The sequence below is a fragment of the Calonectris borealis genome, chromosome 3 (genome assembly GCF_964195595.1).
Source record: "Calonectris borealis chromosome 3, bCalBor7.hap1.2, whole genome shotgun sequence".
Lineage (NCBI taxonomy): Eukaryota > Metazoa > Chordata > Aves > Procellariiformes > Procellariidae > Calonectris > Calonectris borealis.
In genome coordinates, this window is record NC_134314.1 from 110,002,889 (window position 1) to 110,029,150 (window position 26,262).

The 26,262-nt window shown below is 42.1% G+C and overlaps 1 protein-coding gene across 6 annotated transcripts in view; it reads right to left on the reverse strand.

Moving 5' to 3' along the window:
• Positions 1-384: 384 nt before the first annotated feature.
• LCLAT1 (lysocardiolipin acyltransferase 1) overlaps positions 385-26,262 on the reverse strand; it is a 121,191-nt gene continuing 95,313 nt past the window's right edge. For all 6 annotated transcript variants that reach the window (XM_075147284.1, XM_075147281.1, XM_075147283.1 and 3 more), the window contains one exon: positions 385-4,493. In XM_075147284.1, the coding sequence (XP_075003385.1) occupies positions 3,985-4,493 (509 nt within the window). In that variant the 3' untranslated portion in view covers positions 385-3,984. The remainder of the gene's footprint in view (positions 4,494-26,262) is intronic.

The following is a 26,262-nucleotide window of genomic DNA, read 5'->3' on the forward strand; positions in this document are numbered from 1 at the left end:
AGTAATTACCTGGGTGGTAAGAGGATATAGCTAAAATGGAGGACTTACCTAACACACTCTTTCGAACCACAGCTTATTCTTAAGCAGCACTGTTAAGCAGCAGAGCAAGGCTAAAATTGAGCCGTAGCTCTTGCACACTCAAAGGTTTCCGCATCCCTTTACGCGAAGAGGCTAGAAGGGAGGGTACAGCCACCCGCCCCTTTCCAACCTCCCGTGGAGAGAGGGGACATACCACCCCAACAGCCACAAACCATGGGCTGAGCACCCAAACGGACACCAGTCTGCCCAAGACAGCCAGCCACACGGCTGAAGACAAGGTTTGTTCCTTAGGGGTGCATACAGAATATGTCATGCAGTAAAAAGAAAATGGCAAAATTAAACACATGCAATGCTTCAGGTCTTTATTGTTGCTGTAGAGTAACTGGTACATGGTTAAAACATTATAATATAATCAGTGAAGTCTGAAAACTAAGGCTTTCTGTAGGTTTGTGGTATCCTGGTGTTTCCTTTCACACAGTATACACATAAAATCAAGTTATAAAAACACGCATCTTTTTTGAACAACAGAGATTGATGCAATGCACAAAACTAGAACTACCTTTCATATGATCAAGACAACACCTTACAGACCAGCTTTGGGCCTTGCAGCTTTGAACCCAAGAGAGAAATGTCTTGGTCTGACGTCCTGCTACCCAGATGAGCTCGATGATAAGATGGCAGGATTTCAACCTTCTGTTCTGAGCAAAGAGAAAGAAACCCCTGATGCTGATGAGGAAAAATTTGATTGAGCAAATGACAGCAGTATCCCTAAAGCATGTCATTGATCTCAGATAACGTAAGCAAGACCTAGCAAGACCCGCAGGTCCCGTAGACAGAGCAGTTGCTGCTGAACAGCGTGGCGGCTGGGACCATGAGAGAAGGTGAGCCGTGACAAACATGCTAATGAGTGAGACGAGTCTCGGTGCTACGAAAGAAGAGGTGTGTGTGATTCCTGGAGTACTAGCACCTTTAACCTAACAGCATTGAAAACGTTTCAAAGTGATTTACCCGGCATGTCTTAGTGTACTTTGAATAGGGAAAAAGGGTGAGTAAGAACAAAAGAGTCTCAAAAAAAATATGTATATTAGAACCTTTTGAGTAAAAAGCTACATTTTGACCAAAGAGAAAAAAAAAAGCATTCACAGAAAGATCTCCCCCCACTTCCTTAACCACTTTTTAAACAAAGAAGCTTCCATATCCACAAAGCTTTTTTTTTTTCCCTGTCTTGCATTTCTAATTGAGCTGGAAAATGATGCACATAATCTGAAAATTTAGATCAATCACAAAGCCAACACCTGTCCTTGTGAGAGGAGGATTCTTCATCTACCATGTGCCGCCCTGCACAATGGAGTCGGGCACTGCAAATGTGGCATTTGCAGCTGACAAGAAGATTATTCTTTCTCTTCGATCCGAATACATGAGAGAGGAGAACGAATTACAGATTTGAAGGTTGTTTACCACATTACAGTAGGTTACATGTTTGGCTCCAGCTGGGAGAAAACCCCTTGAAAGGGTCAATGATGGACTGCATTTGATTTCATTTTCAGAGCCCAAGTCTAATCACACACAGATGTAAATCTTTCACTGCTCCACAACCAAGACTCACACTGATATTTCTGATACATTTGATGACACCACAAAGTTCTCTGAACGACCGAGAAAAGCGCAGCTGGTATTTATGCCACCAATGTATATAACCTGTCCTCCGAAGTCATTCCTGAAGACGATGTTAAGGCTATTGGAGTAGGCTGGCCATGGTTACTCCTAGTGTGAAAGCACAGCCGTGGCTCAGGACAGACTAGAAGAAGCCTTTTAGGCTGCATTAACTATATAAACGAGGTTTTTAGGTTTTCCCTTGCGGCGAATTACCTGGATGTGCAGGGAACTGCATCAAAGCAGAGTATTATGCAAAGAAAAACCAGGCTATGTGGATTTAAGCTGCTACCACATCTTCTATATCACAGAATTAGGTTAAAAAAAGTCCTCATAGTGCAGAAAGGGCCTCCTTCCATTCGTGACAATGAAACACCAGTTGTTAGTCGTCAGGTACTCAAATATAAGTATGAAAAAATCATTAAGAAACATAACCCTAAATACAAACCTAGTTTTATTTATTTTTACGAAAAAAGGGATTAAAAATACTAGAGTAAAACAGATGGCTTCAAGTACTTTCTGCATAATAAACAATTAGTTATTATAAGCATAGATTAAAAAATACTTGTCACCTTGCAAGGGACAGTTGAATAGAGGCTGGTGATTCGTTTAAAAAATGGCCTTTGATACAAACACATTAGACAACATGTTTAGTGTTGTAATTTAGAAGAAAACAGATGTGTCTACCATGCTGACCCAATGCTCGAGATACTCAGCACAGCACAAGACACATTTTGCACTCTGTACTTTCACATTTCATGGCAATGACACTCAACATACGGAGCCAGGCCATCTCGGTTTAGCTCAAACAAGCCTTCATGCATTAAACAACAAATATTTAGTAAGTCAGGAAGGTTTTGCAGCAATACGGTTGATCAAGTGGTCTAAAATTTTTGAGGTTGAAAAACAAATCTAACCTCAAGTGTCTCCTAAGTGCTGGCAATGTTTATGTCTTTTACATGTTCATGTAAGCATGTTCATGTGAGCATGAACATTACTTGTACTATATACGACAAGGAAGTGCCTTATCTGAGCTTAAGGCTTCAGATTTTCTGAATGTCATGAAAATAAGGGAAAGTGTTATAGTAGGAGTCCCAAAAGAACCCCCCAAAAACTGCGAAGGAGGTTAGAAAAGCACTGATGTCATCAGGCAATCAGAGCGAATACTGCAAAGGGAAGATGTAGCTCAATTTCCCTGTGCTGCGATAAGTCTGAAACCCATCTCTTGCACCTATAAGGAGACAACCATTGCATCAGATGCATTTCAACAGGTCTGGCTGACCCGCACGGAACAAGCAGTCTTCCTGCTTATCTATATGGACACTTGAAATGCTTAAGGAAGCAATGTGAAAACCAAAATAAATGCTTCAAAAAAAAAAAAGATATCTTGCCTACTCTGAAAAATAAATAAAATGTTGTCAATCAAATAAAGTCTACAAGGAGACCTTTTCGAAAAACATTTGCCAGCTACTCAGAAACAGACGCTTATTTTTGCCTCTACCAGAAAAAAACACCAATAAAACAACAAAAAAACAGCTCCCCTATCCTGCAGCTCTGTATACTACAGTAGGAACACATCTCCCACAACTAACAGGGAGACCGGAACAGTATGAAACAGTGAGAAATCAAAACTTAGCTGCATAGGTCTATTAAATAACCAGTTAAGACTTAAATGGAGGCAGAGCCAGCACTGTTTTCTGTACTACAACACAAGACTGCAAGGCTTAAAAATCCTTGGCTGAATAGTGGTAGGTTCAGTAGTGTTTGGAAAAGCTTATGCAAAAATATTATTTTAAAATAAGTTTGAATATTTGAAAGAAAAAAAAGAAACAGAACAACTCCTCCTCCAACTTCCACCTACCATCAAAACATTGTTAAACTTACCAGCTTTCCAAATCCGGTGCTCACTTTATAACAATGTGATTATACAGAAATCATACATCTGTCTCTCTTAGCTGGACACTTTGGGTTTCTACATGAAAGTTCAGTGCACGTCACATTTATTAATGTCCTCACGATTGTTCAATAATCCAGCAATTTGTTTTTTAATTACAGCAGAATGCAGTTGCTAGCTGCTTGCAAGAGCAATGTTGAAATTACATTCAGAGATAAAAACTACCATTTTCACGTGTAGCAATAACTAACACTTTTCTTTCTTTTCACAGAATCGAGTGCAAATGTCTAACAATGGCGATAGTAAAAGACAATTCTCATGCAAAAATTCTTCCCTGTGCATAAAATTTGCAGGACATCTCAAACCCACCCATTTTTACGTTTTTCTCTATCCCAGAACTAATTGTTTTTTATTTTCGTGTTGTGAAATTTCCGTTGCTTTTTATAATATCGATGACAAGCGAGTTCAATTAGTTCTAGCCCACCAAATATCTTTTGCTGCACAACAAAAAAGATTATCATGGCTGCAAAATACCATCGTGCAAAGCTGTACAGGTACAGCAGTGCAAGCATACCCAGTGGGAACAGCGTCCAATACAGGAGTGAGATGCACTTAACCGCGAGGACCCTGAGCTCAGATTTACACGGTGGAATAAGGCTTTGCCCTGTTGCACTGAAGCATTTTCCACCTTCATAGAAGTGTCGGAGTCTCTCCTCTTTCTCTTCCCAACGCTTCCGGCACCAAAGCTGCAGCTCCTCCTTAGAAGTGGGCACTGTCTTTATGGGATATCTCTGGACGTGGAAGTGAATCTCCTTTGGGAAGTTTCCATTCAAAAGGTGCTTCTCCGTCTGAGGAATGTTTTGGGGGTATGCCACAGTTATGTCATGGATGGCATCGAGATTGTCACCTAGAAGAAAGGTTTGGGGGAAAAAAGATCAATACAGATCATGCAATGGATGGAACACTAATTCACTTCAAGGCGTGATTGAAAACTGTCCAAATTGTGGCAGAAATCCCAAAGATACGTTAGCTATGCAGAGTATGTTTTACCTGCTAGAATCTCTAAAGGCTGAGAGGTCAAACTTTTCTCAATCATTATCTCTTCTGAATCTGAGCAAAAAATTTTGGGAACAAAATTATACACAGTACAAACTAATGAAGATAAAGTCAAATTTAAAGGAGAGAAGATGCACATCTAGATAAAGAGCAGAATATGTGAGACTAATCTTCAGTTATTCATACCTGTGCTGCAAGCCGAAATTGCTTTTAACTAATGAAATAGTACTTAGTGTTTGTTCCTGTGAACGCTGAAAAAGATTCAATTTGATCTGGAACAAGCAGCATACACAATCCTAATTTACTGAAGATTGAGAAAACATACATGAAACATATACCAGCTAAATATCAGGAGCTCATTAAATCTCGGGTATCTCACAAAGGATGAGGAGTATCTCTGTGGCTCAGCCAGCTTTGCAGAGCACTCCAGTTAACAAAATTTCGTGAAATCTCATCAGCCAGTACTGTAAGGAGGTGAGCTGCTGCTTACTGCGCTCCAGATCTAGTAAAGACAAAGTACAGCATAAGTGGTGGAGAAGCCCAGCTTTAAGTAAACCACATATAGTTAGTTATTTGGGTAAAGTGAGTATAGTTAAACATTTAAAAAGCAATTGCAGATTAGAATTTCAAGGGAATACTGATGGGAAAAAACTCTACTCTTCATTACCACGCCTGACTGAGCCAACACTCTTGAAAGGATATCAGCATTGCCAAAATGGGGCTTGCTAGCGCATCTTTGTACTAAGTGTTTTTACATTTTGCACTTTCTAAATACCCTCTTTATCCTCCGGCCTCTGACCAGACATTCTTTTTAGATTTCATAAAGTAAATTCTCCTAGTGTAAAATTGATCTAAAAATAGGTGCATGGTGCACTGGATGTTGCATAACTGTTAAGTTCTGCCAGCAGTGATTTATCTCACTGTTTTTATTTGGCTGGCTGGCTCAGGGCAAAATAGAATTGGAGACTAAAAGCTGTCTCCAGTTGCAGCAACTGAAGACTTTTGTTCTCATAGATGATGTCACTTCTTGCAAAGATGATCAAAACCTACTCTTTAGCCCTGCTCCCCCCATTTGCTCCCCTTCCTTGGCATTTTGGCTTTCCTTTACAGCTCCAAAAATGACAGGGACAGAATAGAAAGTTACTTTAAAAGGCCATGTTCAAAATGATGTATCTAAAGTTCTGCTCCAAATATCACAAGAGGGGGAAAAACCCTACTCAGCCTTTCAGAGTATTTTATAACTGTGTTGTCTTACAACGATCTCTCTTGGACAGTTTTGTGGCAGGTTACTTGGGTTTTGAAAGAGTTATATATGGCTCCTAGGAGGTCTATCAGAGCAAAACTCAATACTCCAGCTTTTGTCTAGCTACGGGATCACATCCTATCTAAGCAGAGAATCACTGTCTTCTGCATGGACAAAACCTTTCGGGTCTCCTTCCAAGAGATGCCAAAATTGCACGTGTCTTAGAAACCCTGCCCTTACAAAGGGAAACGATGGCCAGCCTGCTGCACCTTAGCACAAAGCATTTTCATCTTGAAAACAGCTCGCATTTTTCCTCCCCCTACTCCAAGTATTTCTGTCATCAGAAGGAATTACAGGCGCCCTACAGAGGACAGACATCCTCTAGTTCCTGGCCCAGCCAGGAACAGGGCTGCTACATATGCCTCTAAGAGATACCCACTTCTTAAAACCTGTCTTCCTCCTGATCCTCCCTAGCTCCCCAGGTCCTGGTGGCACATAAAACCTACCCACGTTACCTCAAGAGGGAGGCCAGAAAAGTTCAGCTTTCCTGAGATCCTTACATGAAAAAGCCTTCTATGAAAAGAGTTTTTGGCTACACAAGTTCCTTACCTACCTTGCAGTCATTTGTGTCTTTGCAGCTGAACAGTCAGTCTGCCATTATGTGCAAATGTTCTTGAAAAATCAAGGCTTTACACATAAGGATCACGGGCATACAGATCACAGGGAATAAATCATCAGATTTGCTTAAGACACAGATTTTCTGACTCTGTGCAAGTGGGACTGGCAGGACTGGGCAGGACTCCCTGCACCCACACAGCTGGTCTGATCTCTTCAGCAGGCAGATATATTTCTGCCTGTGAATTCCTAATCAGAAATAGGAAAGCCTCTACCCCTTACATATGGATTTGTAGCATCCCCAGACAGATACCTTCCAGCAGGGCTTCACGCCAGACTGTGGAAGGTCTACACTACATTATAGCTTCTAAACTAGTTACCCAGAGCAAGGCTCAAAGAGCTGCGTACAGGAGGGTGGACATTACTCTTTCTGCATTACAAACGGGGAAACCGAGGCAAAGGATGATTACGTGAACTGCTCATTGTGTCCAGCTTGAACCAGTATCTCCTAATTCCCAGCTGCAAGGTTCACCTATTAAAGTATATTTTACACAAGAAGAAATGAAACTTCAAAGGTAGATTTAGCATATCTGAAAGCAGAGAAACATCAGAAAGAGAGAAGGGCAGAATACCAGGTTTCATATGCAAGAGGATTAGAGCCTTTCTCAACAGGCCCCTTGTTTGGGTCATACATATTTAAAAACTCCACGCAAATGGCAGCCTGAAGCTTTAATGCCCTGACAAGGCAAGCACATGGAAAGGACCAGCTTCAATCAGTTTTCTACAGCTGTTGAAAGAAACATGCCTTGCTAGTGTTACGTGCAGTAAGGCTGCGGGATCCACACTGCACACTTGAACAAAAAGGTTCTGCATATTCTCTCCTGATTTATCAATGGCATCTTTTAATACGGACAGGGTCAATGCATCACTGCCAAACATGCTACAAGCCAATCTGCTAAAAAGAAGAAAAGTTACCACAGCAGATGACGGTGGACCATTTGTCAGCAGGGACAAAATTCCCTTAGGCTAGGTTTAATCAGGCAGTTTTGAACCTGTATCCTTGGCTAAAGCATCTTTACTGTCTCCGTTTGCCTCTGAAGTTAAGCTCGTTCTCTCTGCCGTCTGGAGATATCTAACAGCACATGTTTCAGATCAAAAGCAAGGTGCCAGTCAACCAGCCAAAGAAAGTGATCCTAAGTGAAGACGCAGGGCAGTTGCTGATTTTAAAGATCTTTTTTCCACGTGAATTTAAAGATCTGCTTAAAAAAACTTGCTTCTGCACATTTTAAGAAGAAATTGCCCTAAAGGAAGCCACATCACTCTACTTCTCTAATGGGTCAAAAATGAAGTAAACAAGCATATTTGTTCATAGTTCAGAGAAGCTGTCGGTGGACAAACCACTTTTTGCCATGTTTTTAGTGACATCTGAGGGATCTTCTTTATCCTGCGTGTATCCACATCCCATTGGGGAAGGAATGAAGGACAGAGGAAATCAAATAACGTTCACAGTTTTGCATCTGAAATCTAGTTAAGCTAAGAAACTGCCATTAAGGCTAAAATATCAGGCAGGTAGCCCTGCTCTTCAGGACAAAGAGACACCAGTTTCAGTAGCTTTACAGTCCCACGACTTTCTTCCTGCAGTAGTAGAACTATATATCCTTTATACCCATGAACAATATTCTGTCCTATGCTTTACAAAAGCACTTCAGAAAAGGAAAGCTTACTATGGTGCTTAGGAGTGAATATAAAATTAATTTGTAATATAAAATTAATGTGTAAATATGATGATTAATCCATGTGGCCGTCTCCATTTTGGCATGACAAAATGCCTCAAAAGCACTATTCTTTTTCTTTTTAAACTTTCTGTGCTCCAATCAAAGTTATTTATATTTCAGGCTCTGTTGATACACAACATTACTTCAAGCGATCACAATGCACAGCTGGTTGCTTTGGGCATTGCACTCAGAGGTGGCAGAGGAAGAACTTACCGGGCTCATGACCAAAATAACAGCATCATAGAAAGATGCCTTCTTTTAAAAAATATTTCCAAGGAAAAATTAGGACATTTTCTTTCACTGCACCAGCTGTTCCATCAGAATTTTCATTCTACGTTAGAAGTTGCAGCATCTGGTAGCCCAGTAGAGGCGAGGTTGCCGCATCTCCTTGCCCCAGCTAAGAGCATGTATTCCCAATACGCACACGCGTGTGTGCATACAATGCATTGGCACAGACAGATGGACAGCCACGGATCAACATGGACAGAAAACACAGCACTCAAGCAAACAAAATGGCCTCATCGTGTTCCCCTTTCTGGTTGATTAGGATAAAGGTCTGTCAGTGGGAATTATATACATATATACAGGCTATGGATCCCTCCAGCAACTGGCCATAGACAGTCTATGCTGTAGCTGGCCCTGGGTCCCTGGTCTTCCCAGGTGCTGGCACCTGGACACAGGAGCCCCTGGGGCCACAGCCCCTCTCCAGTGGCTGGTACAGACCCCTTGCACGGACGCACACGCACTGTCGATCCCTCCAGTAACTGGCCTTAGACACTCAGGGCCACCCAGTAGCTGGTCTTCAGATCCTCTCTTCTCCAGCTGCTTCATGCAGAGACAAACAGACATACAAACTGGTCTCAGTTGACGCCAGACCCCACAGTCTCCTCAGCCTCCGGCTTGGACCTTGCAGTCCCTCCAGTAGCCAAATTGTGACCACCTGACCAAGACTTATGGCCACTTTGATACCTGGCTCCCAAGCCTCTTACCCTATTCGCCTGCTAGTCCTGCTCGATAGTCACTAGTGATCACACACTGACATATGCAGCCGCACGATAGACATGGACCCTCGTGTCTCCAGTTGCTGGCACCTGGACCTCCATATGCACATCCACAGAGTCCCTTCACCCAGGAAAATAGTTAGAAATGGGGTTTAATGAGAAGACGGGGCAGACTGGGCTGATCAGGGGCAAGGCACGGCCAGGTAAGTGTTCTCACCAGCCCCATTTACAGTGGGACCAGCCCCTTCCACCCCTTATTCCTCTATTTTCCCTCGTTCCTCCCAAGCTACCTTGAACCATCCCTTTCCTCACTTTTGGTTCCTCCCCTAAATATACCATAATAAATCTTGTACAATCCCCAAATGCTCCTCTTGGGCATCCCGGAATGAGTCCCTAAGCCCTGCAAGCAGTAACCCCCCTTAGTCTGTAAGGTGATGGACAGGAGCCTCTCCCATTGACTCACTGTGATGGGTGTCACCCCTAGCCCACGAGCTGATGGCTCCCCCATGACAGCCCTCAGAAGAGCCAAGGTAGGGGACCTGTTCCTCTGTCTGGATTTTAGAGTTTTCTCTACCTGCCATTGTGCTCCTGCGCTCCTTTGCGTGTGTGCAGACAAGCCTTTCATCTCACAACCTATTATAAAACCCTACAACCAAGAGCCTCTTACTAGGTTCAAAATAAAGATATCACAGGTAAACTGAAAATTACTTTTAATTGTGTGTTAAATAATGCAATGCCAGCACAGTATTTTAACTCTAGGGGGGAAAACCAGCCTGAATGTAAAAGGAAACGCTAAACTACTTTAAGGTGCTTTCAAATACATTTGTAAAGCGAATATTGCAAGGTAGCTGCGATAGGTGAAAACTGCCAGAAGTGATGCTCAGCCCCACTGCACACTCCCAAATAAGTGGGCTGGTTGGGCGAACCCATCCCCTCTGCTGTAAGGATGCTCGGGAGCTCGAGCACTGCTCGTTCCTCAGTTATGATTCATGTCAGTGACAAGGACACGTTCTTGCTTATACTCGGGACGGAGCAATGCTGAGCAAGCTCATTGCAAGACAGAAGGATCTATCTTAGCAGTGACTTGAGGGCCAAAATGATGATTCAGAACAAAAGTTCTTAAAGCCAAAATGACCGTCAGTGAGCCAAAAATGAGGATGGGCCCCAGGCAAATCCATGCAACTGCTCAGACTCTCAGCAGTCTGGAAGGTGAATGGGCAGCTGAGTCTCCTTGGCATTAACAGTGGTGGCTATTAGCCATTGCCATCCCTAGCAAGGATCTCAGCAGCCGTAATTTGTCCTACTTTAGTAGGACATCATTGACATTACTTTAAATCATACAAGGATTATACAGTCTCTTCCCCTGTATTGATCCAGTAGAGAAGATGCTATTCTTAACCACAGTACATCACAGAACAGCACGCCAATGAGTTGTTGAGCCAGAACAGGGAGAAGTATACTGAGATGCTCTCACAACAAAATATTCATTATAAGAACATATAAGCTGTTCTGTGAAAAGTGGGACCAATATGTGAGGCCCTTGTCCATTCCACCTCCCACCACAACAAAACTGTAACTCCTTCCTCCTGCAAAGCAGCGTATCTGTCACTTCATCACACAGCTCCAGATGCTTCACACAGCTCCAGGCTTCCATAAAACACTGCCTGTAGCTCCCCCACCCATCCCTTAGTATCCTCAACTTTATATACATTTCCTTAGGAAACCGTGCAGAAGGAGGCTTGGCATTTCTGTAAATAAACTGATCAGCAACATCAAAATAGACGTGGAAACAAGTAGAACAAAACTAACTGTGTTTCACAGTATCTGAGTATTGTACATTAGCTTTGAGACAAAGATGCATTTTTGGACATTAAAACAAAAGCCATCTAAAACTGCTCACTGGGAGATATTACTGTCTTGGCTCCTGAGATCTGAGTAATTTTTTTTTGAGAACACAGTATCACGAGGGAGCAGCTTCAAGGATTTACAGCCCCTCCTGGGAAGCATCAGCCTTGTGAAGATTTAAAACTTCAGGCAGCCCTCTTTAAAGCAGCGGTGTCAGCCAGGGTTAATCTAAATCACTTTCAACTCAGTAGTTATTGGAAATCTTTTTTGGGTAAGTGTAGCAATCAAATAAGCAAACAAAAAAAAAGACAGAATGATAATGCTGGCCTTGATTAACAGAGAAGAGCGTTCCTGCATGCCAATTCTTTCTCTAGCTATCCGATTTTCCACCGGCGTTGTGATACAAGCAGAGAGGAAGACATTCCACCTGTGGACATGAAGGAGTTAAGGGAACTGCACCTCTTGCCCTTGAGGGTGGGAGCCTGGGGAAGGGACAGCCCTGGCTTTCTGCTCCCCACCAGGAAGGAGCTGTACTCCGGGTGCCGCATACAGGAGTAGAGGAGAACTGGGATCCCCTATGAGGAACCTCTAGCCTGGCTGGTACAAAGATCAAGAGATATAAGGACATCCTCATAGCTATCAGCAATCATTAGGCATGCTTAATTCTTTTCTTAAATACATTTAAATCACATAGTTTTGCAGCCTGATGCCACATCTCGTTAATGTGTAAAACAATATCACTAACTGAAGTTGTTGGGGGAGGGGGGCGGAGATCTGCTTTGACTTTGAAATCTCTGTAAATACTTCATTTAATTATTTTAAGACCAGACTGGAATGTTACCATCATCTAATCTGATCTCCTGAATAACACAGGCCACAGGAGCTTACGCAGAATGCTTTTGGTTTTGCCACGGGATGTTGTAAGACAGATATCCTGCATTGTCTTAAAGCTTTTAACATGAGGTAGACAATTCCTCTAATTAATTTATTTTTTTTTTTAATCAGCATCACTACACTGAACTTGTAATGCCAATAAAATCTAATCGACCTAAATGCCTCTTACAGATTGAGTGATTCTTTGCAGGACTATAAACCAATGTTACTACAGCAGCAGCAGCAGCAGTCTCTTTTCTGTTTCAATGCAAGGGATGCTCTTTTCTTCAGCAGACAGACCTGCCAGCTCCTTTCCTCCTCTTCAAACCAAATCAGAGCTAATATAAGATGGAAGACGCGGTGTAGTTCAGTTATGGTATGAGAAGTCAGTACTGTGCGAAAGCTGGGAAAGCTAAGAGCAGATCAAGAAGTATATTATCCTGGTCTGCAAGTTAAGATATATCAAGCGCTAAGCTGATTCTTAGTTCGTGGATTAAACTGTACAAAAATACTTAGGCACGTGCCAAGCCAAAGCGAAATACAGAAGATTTAGCTCATAATTACTGCAGGCATTGTTTGCACAGCTACGCTTTATGGGCAAAATACAAGTATGGGTCGTGGTGCTGGATTTCACGCGTTTCACGACACTTCACAACCTCCATTAAGGCTTTACAGATACAACTCTACCTTGCCACCTCCCCAGACGTGGGTCCTCCGACCAAAGCCACAGCCAGCTCTTCTGAAAGACCGCACGTGGCTCCTGGGTACCGCTGTCAATACAAACCGACTAATGACTTTGGAACCGAGTTTGCTCGTTTAAAAGAGGAACCTCTGAGCAGATAAGGGAAGGGTGTGCAGGGGAGAGGGGGAACGTGCCGACCCAGTGGTTCCATCCGCAAGACTGCCCGGGGGCCGTTGCCCTTTGGTCTTCCCTCCCCGGCCCTGAAGGGTTATTTTACGAATTGCAAAGCAAAACCTGGTCGAGCTATAAATAAAATACAAAAATATGTGGAGAGGAGGGAGCGAAGGGATAAAAGGGTTGGAATAACAAGTTATTTTCAGTCACTAGGGATGACCAGGCATAACTGACTCACCACTCTTTACTCTATCATTCCCAAACTATATTTATCAAATCCAGATAACAAAAATGCCATGTTTATTCCTTCGCCTATACATCTGCTCTCTCCCAGCCTCCCATACTACAAGTCTGCTCTATATATACATATGGGATTTGGTTTTCATAGGTATGTTACACGTCAGGAAGGAGAAAACACGTTGCTTCTAGGCTTATAGTACACCACTATTTTTTCATGCAGAAAAATTATATTTCACATAACAGACACTGATGCACTGGTATGCAAGTCTCCAACGCCACTAAGCTCTAACACGAATTCCCTGGCAAAGAGCCAACAAACTCAGACAAGAATCACAATTATGCTTGAAATAAAGATCATTTACTATACTGCAGTGAAATCCTTTTAAAAAGCATCACATGTACTCTACCTCGATAAGATGTCTTGCTAGGCAGGCAAATGTACATAAATTAGGAAATGGCTGCTATGTTTTTATTTTTAAAAAGAAAGCTAAACTAGCTTTCCAGAAATACTTGGATGACTAAGTATCATGACAATTAAGCAAAAATAAGACATCAGATACCCTTAAAATAAATCATACACACATATACACACACAGCTTATTCTTATCTTTTAATATAACAGACTATCCACCTAATTTTGTTGTTACTTGTTGGGCATTTGAAATCACTGGGAATCTGAGAAAGAAGTAATCCACCCATGTACATTTCTTTGCTCTCTGCCTGGATGAGCAATCTCTCTCCAACACAGATGGAATTAAGCATCAATCTCTACAAGAGAAAACACATCCCTATTCGAGGTAATCCAGTTCTGCCAGAATTCAGCTGTTGCATCTGCAATTTCCACTGTCATTTCTGACTGGCTTCACCGAGTTAACCGTAAAGCGAAACACTTTGGAACAGTTTACATACACAACAGCCATACCAATGATGCTCAACATCGCAGGATGTTACTGCTAGGTAAACAGCGCAGCTGGCTTAAAACCTGGAATTTTTGGGAAAGAAAAGTGCTACATTTTTAAAGATGTAAGGAGTAGCAGTATGTATGAACTGCCATGTTGTAGCACAAAAGCATATGTTAGCTTTCAGCATCCCAATTAGAATACAAGCAATAAAAGGGCTACCCTTCCCAACCTCCTTGTTCATTCTATTAGATGTTATTTACTTCCCCCCAATTCTTCCAAAACCATTGCTTATACTCTTTTCAAAGACATCTATTTTTTTCTAACAGTTCTAGGATTTGCCAGGATGTAGAGTAGGAATCTCCTCATCATTTTCTCATCATTTTTAGTAAGTTTCAAATTGTCTTGGATAGAAGAACATTAGACCCCAGCGGATCTGTAGACTGACCGTGCAACTTATTTTGAGTCTTGTCTTTTGTGAAATCTCTACAAAGCTAGTGTGACATGCTGTGAGGAGCAGAGAAAAATAATTCACCACAGATATTCAGAAGGAAGCAGTTGTGGCAATTTTTGCTCAATAATCAACTAATCAAAGTGCATCCTATCTCCTCAGAAACACCATGGACTTTTCACTTTCCATCAGCCCTTAGTTCATGCCAATGGGAGGAAGGTGCTATGAATAGCATAACACCATCCAACGCTGCACTGCAACAGCAGCAATAAGTAAATAAACAATGGCTAGCAAAGAGATTTGATTCTTGGCTTCTGGTGCATTACATCCACTCTTTTCTATAACTCAGATATAAAGTCCAGCTTCCTTTCCTCCCCTTACTCTATTTTCCACCCTTTTTTTAATGGCTACAGACAAATAACCTCCTGTTAATTCAGTGCACTTTGCCATCTGTTCTTATCACTACCCGAAGTCAACCGCTAGAGAGTACTCTTTAGCTGCCTAGTGACCTGACGCTGTTTTATAATCCTGCCCTCTTCAAACTGTCCCAGGCATCACTCATGGTTAGCGCAGCCCCAGGAAGAGCAATCTGGAATTAGGGGTCAGTTTGGATTCCTCGCAATACAAAAGATGGGCTCGATGATATACCCAGTACCATTATATTTGGGATACATGAGAAGAAACTGAAAACACATTCAAACTTTTGAGAGATTCGGTATTACAAATACGGTCCATACCAAACAAAAACACTAGATGAAAATGTACCCTGCACCAAAAATAGAGTATGAACTAGATGTTGAAAAAACACCTGCTAGCAGCCACCTCAAATATTTGGATGAAGTGCTTCCGCAGACGTCCTGAGCCAATCTCTTGCATTTCATGCCTCGCCGATTTGTGCTATTGCCATTCTTGGTCACAGTGGTTTGTTTTCATTTCTGTGTACAAAGCAAAAGGAATGCAGCACAGCACCAGCAGCCTAACAAGAAGGCATAATTTCAGCACACAGAAAATTGTGAGGCTTATAACTTCTCTCTGATGGATATATATACTAAAGCCACATCATGCTTTTGCTCCACCTTGTTTCCAATGCAGGACAAGGATTTTGCTCTGAAAACATTCCATACTCTGCCATTAGAAGAACTTCTGTCAGGAACGTCTGTTTTATTATCTGCATTCGCAGCTGAGGCATATTTACATAGAAACGAGCTCATCTATACATCTCACTGAGTGAAATCAGTTTGGGGCAGAGAAGCACTTGGGCTTCAATTAAGCAGCAAAGCCCTAGTCATGAATTAGTCAACAAAACAGAGCCTCTAACATACTTCAATCTTCCCTTCTTTACTGTAACCCTCTAGTTGTAACTTAACCCTCTGATACTCAACTCTAACACCACTAATTCAATTTCCACAGTTTTTTCCCCTCCGCCGACTGACCACGCAAACCGTGGAGCCCCCTGACACGAGAGCGTACAGCACTGCACACAACAGGCATTTAGACCCATGCCTGCCTGCACCGAGATACGAACTTATTGTTCACCAATCCCCTGGTGCTAAAACAGTTTCCACCAGACCATGATACACACAAGTGGACAAATCTTATTAAATTTAATCAGCCCAGTACTTGGGGGAGCCATTTTAATCAGAAAGGGATTTAACGAAAAGCCGCAACTCCAGTGAATACTCTTTAATTACGACTGACTAATATTTATCCACAAAGAGGAATTTGTTTCAGGATTAGTCTGAGACCTGGAAGAAGCCAAAGACATCAATTTAATAATGGAATGCCTAATTAAAGTATAATGGAAACCTAATTGTGATATACTGCTTTGTAGCGCACATGATTTATTTAGAACAATTGCTTTTCACTGGGCTCATTAAGGAAAGTTAAACAAAACACAATAGTAAAAAAGAAGAGGGAAAAACAGACACACTGGAACTTCCAAGATGATTATAATCAGCTGATGAAAGACAGTGACATATTTGTCAGATAAAGCACTGCCATCCCTCCACAGGCTGTGGTTAAAATTTCTAAAAAGGATAATGATTATATAGTTCCTTTCCTCCCTGACGACATGGGATCAGACCCAAACCCTACTGCAGCTACTTGGTGGAGCTCCTCTGGTGGAAAGAAGCCATAAAGTTGAAGGGTCTGACGGACTTTGGATCCTCCTCACGCAGAGAAACCTCATGTAACACACGTGCCCTCCCAGCCACTGCAGAAGCAGAGCAGCCAGGGCAGAACAACCAGCACAAACCCCTTCCAGCCCTTCCCACCTGCAGCCCGTGACCGCTCTCAACCAGGGCACATTTCTTCAAGAAGGCATGGCCCTCCAGGTAACCCTGGCACATAACTGAATGTGTCCTATTTTTCTTTCCCTATATAAAACACAGAAAGCTGGTCAAGTAATTCTTATTGTAAAACCAAACATCCTCCTGTTTGCATCTGGATGGCGCTGTACCAACAGAAGCTGTCATGACAGTGCCATGGAAAAGAAAAAGGGATGCTACAGACCATCGGATGTGTGAAAACACTGCATCATGGCCTTGCAGATGAACGAAGGATTGCAGACATTTTAAATGCACAGCAGCAAAAATGATCTGTCTCTAGAAATAATATGATTTGCTAATGGTTTTGTTCCAACTACTGCTGTTCATAGGGATGCTTAGAAAAATTATATTAAAGTCAACCCTTTGAATGAAAATGAGCAAAGACTGCTGAGAGCGCCTGAACAGTCATTCCTGTGCCCAGATAGGAGCTGAATTCTGGGCATCCACCTTCTTGTACTTCCACATGTGTGAAGCTGTCAGTCTGCCAGCCTGAGAAGTAAAAACTGAATTTCTACCTCAAGGCAAAAGAGTGGGCCGGTGGTTCATCTTCAGATCTGGTCTCAGTATTGCAAAAGCAAGGCTGAGAGAGACCGCTCACACCAGTACACAATGGACCGATCCTGAGCCAAATGCATGGCTCTGCTCAAGGCAAACGAAAACAGGTTTAGGCTCATAATCTATGCATTGTACCTTCATGTTAAAGACGTGGGTTGCAGTGATCTGCTGTTTTTTTATACAGATCAGAAGGCAATCCCATGCTGGCAGCTGAAGTCACAGATGAGAAAATGTTGTAAATCCTTGTTGTACAGGTCTCTTTGAACAGAAGTCTAAAATTGGTTTCCCGAAAATATCTGCTATATACTTCCATCTCTGAACTCCGGCGGAACATTTAACTCTGTTGGCACTGCGTGCTAGAAAGCTCTGAGAGCAGTCATTACTAATGTTTGTAACATTGCTTTTTGACACAAATATGAATATGTACATAACTAAACCACAATGAATAAAAGCAACTAAGGCAGTTCAATTTATTTCACAGGAATTATAGAAACAAACGGCCTGCAAGTTAAAAAGTCTATTGTTGTCAGCACACAATTGTTTTCCTTAAATATTTTAACTCAGGAAAAATGAAGCCCCCTAAATTTCACACAGTGCATTGAGAGGACAACGCTTAATTACGGGGAGAAACTATTTGTCATAGCAGAAAATCCTTTTGAGCTATGTTCTCCATAAATACACTTTGCTATATCTAACACATTTGAGTTCAGAAACACTTTCCCTCAACACCACCTGAACAATATCTCTGCACGCTGCTCCCCCAGGCTTACCACTGAAAGCACAAAAGGCACTGTGTAGTCCTCACCCCAACAGCTTCCTCTGCTGTGAGACCCCGAGGTGCACAGGGACAGCAAACAGAGATTGGAAACATGCGCATCAGTAGCACATCCCAGAAAACTCCATGTTCCTCGGTAGTACCTTGATATTTTCCCTCAAGCACTTGTGGTCATAACACGGTTCAGTAGAGTCAACATCCAGCCTCGCTAGTCTCAACATTTTGTCTCAATTGCCATGAAGAAGCTAGACACCATCTGCACAGATTTTAGAATCATAGAATCATTAAGGTTGGAAAAAACCTCTAAGATCGAGTCCAACCATCAGCTCAACACCACCATGCCCACTAAGCCATGTCCCTAAGCGCCTCATCTATACGTCTTTTAAATACTTCCAGGGATGGTGACTTTAGGTGAAGACTGCTATTCTCACTCATGGTTGGTCTATGGACACAAACGACAATGGAGAGCTTCAGCCAGGAGGGAAAGGACAAGAGCCCTCCTGACCACCAGTAAATGCACCAACACCTCTGCTCTGGAGGAATGAGAGTCTGGGAACAGACCTGGCCCAGGGCTGGTAGAATCAGAGGTTAATACTCGGATCTGCCCACAGGAAGGCTTTGCCATGGTACAGCACAATGTCTTCACTAGCCAGGAGCAACTGGATGTCTCCCATTTTCCATCCCAGTGGGAAGGAAAAAGGCTGTCCTTACAAATGGGAACAAAGAAGTTGCCACTGGTTCACGTGGCAGATCAAAGGCAGTGAGAAAGGTCAAGTTTATCTGAAGAGCATAATCTCTCATCTGAGGAAGAGCTTAAGTTAGACTTTTCAAGAGCTGCAGAATGATGAACTGCCGGTTGGTCTTTCACAAATAAACGATGAGGCGATGAAAAATCCAGCGTAGCTTGGCTGAGTTCAAAGACAGTTTAGCTACTACAGAGGTAGTTCTGGTAAAAACCTTTCTCTCTGTGGGCAAACACAAGCAAAGGAGAACTTCAGCAGCTTTGCTATACTTTTTGAAACATGGAAAACATGACAAATGGTGAAACTCAAAGTCCACCACTCATCTCAGTATGTTTTCTGCCTAAGCAATGGTGACACAAACTAACTCCCAACGACTCTGCCCTGCTTCTGAGAGCATTAAAAACAAGGAAACAAACCCAACAATAAGCAATTATAGCATGAATATCTCTGGAACTACACATAATTAGTGGCTGAGGCAAAAGAAATGCAAAACAAAAGTAAGATCTCTTATTTTTGTTCTCCCAAAGCCGTATCAATCTACAGTCATAAGTTCATTAAGTGACGACAGAGGATTGACGGTTGGACTCGATGATCTTAGAGGTCTTTTCCAACCTTACTGATTCTATGATTCTATGACAGCAACTTCAACTATGTTGCTCTATTGTAGAAATGGCCTTTCAAATGTCAAGGCTGACAACAAAATTCATTTGGCAAACTAACAACTTCTGTTCAAACACCTGTAGTAACTCATGTCTAAGTGGACTGCACACCAAAGTGACAAATTCTTTGATTAGTTTGTAAGATATATTGTATGTCAAATCAAAACATGGTGTTAGAAGAGTGAATATGCTGCTGCAATAATAGCTAATGTCTCAGGTTACAAAATGGAATATTTTTCTAGATCAACTTGTGATCTGAGAAGTCATAATATTATCACTCCACTCTCACCAACTGCAGACGTGAATGAATAATTCTATCCATAGAGTAAAACCCTGGCACAGTTTGGCACTTTAAATTGACTAGTACATTGAGTTATGGCACTGCCTGTAATGCAATAATGTTGTAGGCAAGAGCCTCAAGATAGAAATGAATTGGCTAGTGTCCATCCGTCTTCACTGACTTTCAAAAAACTTCTCCCTTGACACTAAGAGTGACAAAATAGGTACCAGCGTGTTTTTAGACTCATTGGTAAATTATCTTACCTAATCTGAAATAGGAAGATGATGGAGGTCTGGAAGGCTGTCTAACTTTACTGTATTCACACTTTAAAGCTGTTTTGGCTACTTCTCAGTTACAATTACAGGGCACATTTCTATTTTGCTCCCTGAGCTACACACCCTCAAGAGAACTAGCAGAGATGTACACGGTAGTGGATTGATACAGCTGCTCCTACACTGCTCTCCCGGCAGTCCCAAGGCAGGCATGAGGCCAAATTAACTACCAGTTTCTAGTTACTCTAGAGCATCCTCCTGGGGCTAGCTGCAGGAAAATCCCGCTGGATTTCCCAGAGGGAAACCTTCAGATGTGTCCAGTGTTTAGGAAAAAAAAACTCCTTCATTTGCTGGATTGGGACCTGGTGGTCTTTGTCACCTCCAGCCAGGTGAACATCAGGCAGGGTACATACGTCATCCAGGGTCCTTCACCGAAAGGACTTGGTAGCACCTGCTAGTGGGGGCTCGGTGGGATTTGTACAGAGCCGAAAGTGAAAGTATATGCCAGGGTAGAGTGGGAAGACCTATTGCTGAGTCTTCTCGCCGGCCCAGACCCAAGTGTATCATCAGAGCCACCCGGCTGAGCACCATATTCCTGATCCAGGCAGCTCAATCAGCAATGGGTCCTGAGGAAGTCCAGACCCTGCACTTTGCTTTTACCACCTGCAATAGAAGTATAAATTACATCTATCTATAGATAGCTTAGGCACACTAAAACGTAATTAGAGTTTATATAGCACTTTGAAAAATATACAGTAGTACTCAGACTCTTAAAAAAATAATTGTATTCAGTAAAAGGGGAAAAGGCTAGATGAACAATTACCTTCTCTTCTTTTCCTGTACTGAAGACACACTTCTGCTACCAATGGCTGAACTTGATCTATGACGTACAATTTTGAAGTATGCTATAAAACCAGAAATGTATCCCCTAAAGAAGATGACTGAATGCTGGGGAAGTACACATTATCAAGGGAAGATCCTAAAATTGATGAAAAGTCCATCATTTTGTCCTGACATCAGCAGGACCTCAACTAAAGATGTTGATGCTACAGCTGATCTATGTAGCTGCTTCTGATTTACTACACATGATGCTTTCCCTTCATGATTACTGCCTGAAATTGTTAGCCAGTAACAATACCTGTCTCATTTTTGAATACTGAAAAAGGGAACAGCGGAGCAAAATACCACTAAATGCATGGTGCCCTGAATTCCTGATTCTTAAGTATACATTCTCAAAAGGCTGTTTTAAGAAAATATTTACTTTTTGGTTGTTATGGTGACCATCTTTTCACAGCAGTTTATAAGAAGACGAATGGCTAAAAATAAAAATCCAAAGGAACCTAAGGCACTAAAAAAGGAATATGGCATGCAGATTTGTCTGCTTCAGAATAAATCTGCATATAGTGTCCTGCAGCAGCACGTTTTACAAAGGGAATTAAAGCCATGAAATTAACATGTTAATGAAGTAGAGAGGCCATTGACGTCAGGACTACTCACTGATTGCTGCTTCCAGGTGGCCTAATGAGATGAAAATGAAGTTTATATCTTCAGCTAGTCTAAGCCAGGCTTGTTTTGTGACTGTGATTGAATTTAAATGAGAAGATACTGCTGTGTGCAAACATGTCTAGGCTGGTAAGTAGCCTTATCAAATGCAGGCATAATAAATGCTTGATTTTAAATATTTTATGTTAAGAAAAGGGATTTCAGTCTTCCTTTCACAATTCAACATAAATGCAAAGCCAAAGTTTTATCATTAATTGTATAGCATGCCACAGCTTTTGTACTGGTTGCTCCAGGAATTCCCATATAAAATTTTTACTGCAAGATGTGCTCGTTTATCTATCAAGACACAGAAAACATTCTGGATTACAAAGGTGAAGTAGGAAATCATAAATCCAATGTAGCCTGTGGATAACCCACAGTGTGATGTTTTGGCACCAGAGGCACGTCCAGCATTAAGGTACAGTGATGGAAATGCAAGACCACCATATACTGTGAAGCACAATACACAATAAACAAGGAACTGCAGCACATCATAAATTCCATGTTCCTAAATGCCACCGAGAGAGCTGCATTTCATTTTGTCTTCACTATACGTAGTGAATAGACATGTATAAATATTCTTCATTATTTCTTATTAGAGGAATGAATCAATATTGGTTTTGCTTTAAATACCATATTTCTACCCAGAGAATGAGACAACCAGAGCACTGGGGACATACCCTCAGAATTCCTGTGAATAAGTTTAGTACTGTTTAACTTTCTACCCCTTGTTACGATATTAAAAAAGAAATAAAAACAAATCCAAAGGCAGACTCAGTTTGTAACACTATACATATTATTTGAGTCTAATTCTCACTTCATTCCTGGGTTCACACATCTGTGAAGTAGTCTTCAACAGTCCTAATTTCTCACTTCATAAGATGTCCTGACATGCAATCTGCTGCTGCTGTTATAATTGATCAGCACTAGAGACTGGAGCAGGGCTGGAGAAATACAGAAAATAAATTGACTGACCCTCCAACTCAGCTCTTCTCCTGAGTCTGTAATTGTAATCTAGAGCTAAAGAACAGCAATGATGGGATTTGTTTTAGTCTACTTACAGGATATTCTATATTTGTCCATTATAACATATGTAGTTGTAAGTTCATAACAAGAAAAAAGGTAGCCCATCGATAGCTCTTTGCTCTTTTTAAAATCTGAAAACTTCACAGGAAACCACTGCTATGGAAACCCCTTGTTCCTCTGCAAGATGGGGCTACTAATGTTTACTACTTTTAGCAGACTGCTTGTAAGCCTTTTACAGACATCAGCTTTCCAGGCAAGATGCACCTCTGAATACAATATCTATATTTGCGTTCCTTTTTTCTTTCTTTTTTGTGTGTATGCGTGTGTGTTTGTGTGTGTCCCCTTGGAACACGAGCTGTTGCACATGGATTACATTTGAGGATTCAATAATTACGTTTAAAAAATGTCGCCACTGGTAATTTAACAGCAATACCATGCTTGCAGCCGCCCCTGACCCCGCCAGAGCATGGCCAAGCGATCTTCCTGGCTGTCGAGGCGGAGATTTCCAGCAATCTCTCTCTGTTTGAGATCTTACTAGGTATGAGCCACAGAGAGATTGCTTGGAAGGACTTTGTGAAACGTCCATCATGCCCTGCCATGGGAACTCAGACACAGGGAAAGTGACTGCTCAAAGCAGGAGGAGCAGCTGGCAGACACGTATTTGAGATGCTCTTGTATCATCAGCAGAGCAACCCATGTTCTCATGGGCAAATAAACACATCTGAGCTCAGGACTGCTCTCTGGCCCCTGGGACTACCTTGAATATGGAGCCTTCTGATCCAGTGCTTGCACTACTTGAATTGTTGAGACAACTGTCCTGGACAGAGGGTGAGATATAAATGTGATTGTTCACTATGCTACCAAAACAGAAATGTATTCTGTTCAGCATGAAAGCAAACACCTTTCTCTTCAGAAGGAGGTTAAGCCACTTTTATTCTTAGCATGCAGATGATACAGCTAAACCAATCCAGTACTAACCCACCTCTGAAAGGAGTGATCTTGCTGTCCCCTGCCCTGCACTGGATGCTCCCGTTGCTCCCCCTGATCCCACAGGGAGCCCTTTCAGCACACAGAGCCGGCAGAAGCTAACCCTGCCAAAGGGCCGTGCTGGTACTGGGAGTGCTGGGGAATCTGAACCCCTGACTACTGATGGAAGCGGGACACAGGTATTCCCACCGCTAGCTCGTGGAGTCAGGAAAGCTCGTCAGGCTGGTCTGGATGCTATACGCACAGTGTGTTTTCGTATTAGAAACCTCTTCCTTCATCTATCAAAGAGGATAAGCACTCTCTGTTTCCCCCACCCATCCAAGATGTGGGTGCAGGCTTGTCTTCTTACGGCAGAAGACCCAACCTGCAGCTCACATCTGTTGTGTTGGTAAGATGCAAAAACAAGATTACACAGAACACAGCGTCCTCCTGTAATTCATATGAATTCTGGGCCAAGGGTTGGAACATTTTTTCTTCATTATTCTACTGCTGCCTAGAGTAGCATTTTCCTCTATTAGTTGCTATTGCCTAGAACAGCATCTGGAACAAGTTAGGTAGCCAGAAGAGAGTAACAGACATGAGCTCAGTGTGTTCCCAAGACCTGATTTTCAGAGATACAACACACCTGCAGCTTTCAGCAAATTCATTACAGAGTTAAAGGGCTCAAAGCTATCTGAAAAAATCAAGCCCATGCTGATTGAACCCACTCAGGAAGTATGCCACTGCTTTCTACACACCAGCTAAATGCTCTGGAGGCTTATGAACATTTGCTCCAAGTATGGATTGCAGTATTTCAGCCTGGGAGGTGACAAAGACATGAATAACCTCAGCAAGATCCACATCCGAGAAGGATGTTCACAAATTCCTGGCTAGCAACAGATGGAAAAAACAAAGGCATGGAACCACAGCTGTTCCTTTTCTGAAATGGTGAAGGACCCAAGAGGACCTCCAAGCTATAAACTCCCACAGAAGTGAGCGGCACACCCTCCCACTTCCCTCCAGACGTGTAGGCACTTACTCCATTCCTGCAGATAAATGCCCTCTGCCATTCAGACCCAAATTTCTTCATCACTAACACAACACAACAGTGTTTAGATTATGGAATTGGTACATGCCTCTCAGGCTTTATCACAAACAACTCCAAGCTAGATGAGAAGAAAATTGTGATGTCGTACCCAGGTTGTGCTAAAACTGTGGGTTTCAGCACTTTTAAATCCCTCCCCCAGTATCCTCATGCATTCATTTATCTAGAGCAGCAACAACTACAGCAGATTCCTGAGATTAAAAACTTCCAGGGAGGAAGAAAACCACACTACATGTCACCCTCTGCCATCAGTCAGCGCCCAGCTCTGACACCTTCACACACAAAATGCTTCCTGTTGTCAACAGGAGATACTCAAGACACAGCGCGGTGCCTCAAGGGAAGAGCAGAACGAAGACAGGGCTACGCCGCCGCCTCCAGATGTGTATAGCCCTGAACTCCCGGATATTTGAATTTTGCAGAGCTCATCTTTAAAAAAAAGAAAAACAAGTGGAATAGTTCCTTAGGTTTTTCATTCCTCTCAACTAGCAGAAAAAAGCCAGCACTGACTTCAATTTATAATTTTGGGTTTGCGGGGGGGGGGGGGGGGGGAGGGGGGGGGGGATCTTGGTTTCTTTTTTTTTTCCAAGCTGAGGTTCTGTGTTTCAGTACAGCAATTTCTACAAGGTGTCTCCTGCCTCCCACCAGTCACCCAACTCTTTCACGATGATCTTAACTGGTGGGGAATGAAAAAAACATGTATCTTCCTTGTGTACAGTGCTTAAAGCTACTTCTATGACATATTAAGCCGATATTGTCTTTAGTAAACAGCACATTTCAGGCTTTCAGTGCTTTTCAGTTTCAAAATAAGAATTTCTACTGAATGCTTAAATACATACATTTGTAAACTGACAGATCAAACAGTGCTAACACTTGATGGAACATAATTACTTCTGCTACAGAAAACACTGTTGAAAACGAGTAAACACATTTTTGAAAAGAATTAAAAATAACCCACAGTACATCAAATACTGCACCTAAGACAAAAACCCTGCTTTGCCTAGTCCTTCAGTCCTGCCCCCCTGACGTTATACTGCTTTACAATGGCAAAGTGCTTGACCAAAGAATTAATTGCAGAGACAGAAACAGTAACTCTGAATCCCACCTAGGGTTGTTTATAAGAAATCATGAGAGGCACCTACCTATTCAGTAATAAAACTGAGTAAATGCCCCTGCAAAGAACCTAGTTCAGCCAAAAAAAAAGAAGGAAAAAAAAAACCAAAGAGACTCACAATCAAAAGGGCATGGAAATGACAACCCTGAACTAGATGCCGGCACACTCTTCTATGACTTTTGCTACAGCTATGAAACAGTATTTATAAATGGTGGGTAATGCATTTTCTCAAAACGGGGTTGTAGTTTGTGCACTTAATATTTGGAATTTACAGTTTTTTTAGGTGACAGGAGGATTATTTTCTCCGTACACAACGTGTACAGAAAACATGCATGCTTAAACCTGTCTAATTATCTTTTCTGCCTTTATGAAACACATCGAGAATTTCCATCTTAAATTACACACAGCGTTCTTTATTATGAATGATGTGACTCACCCATGTAAATGTAATCTGCCAAGAA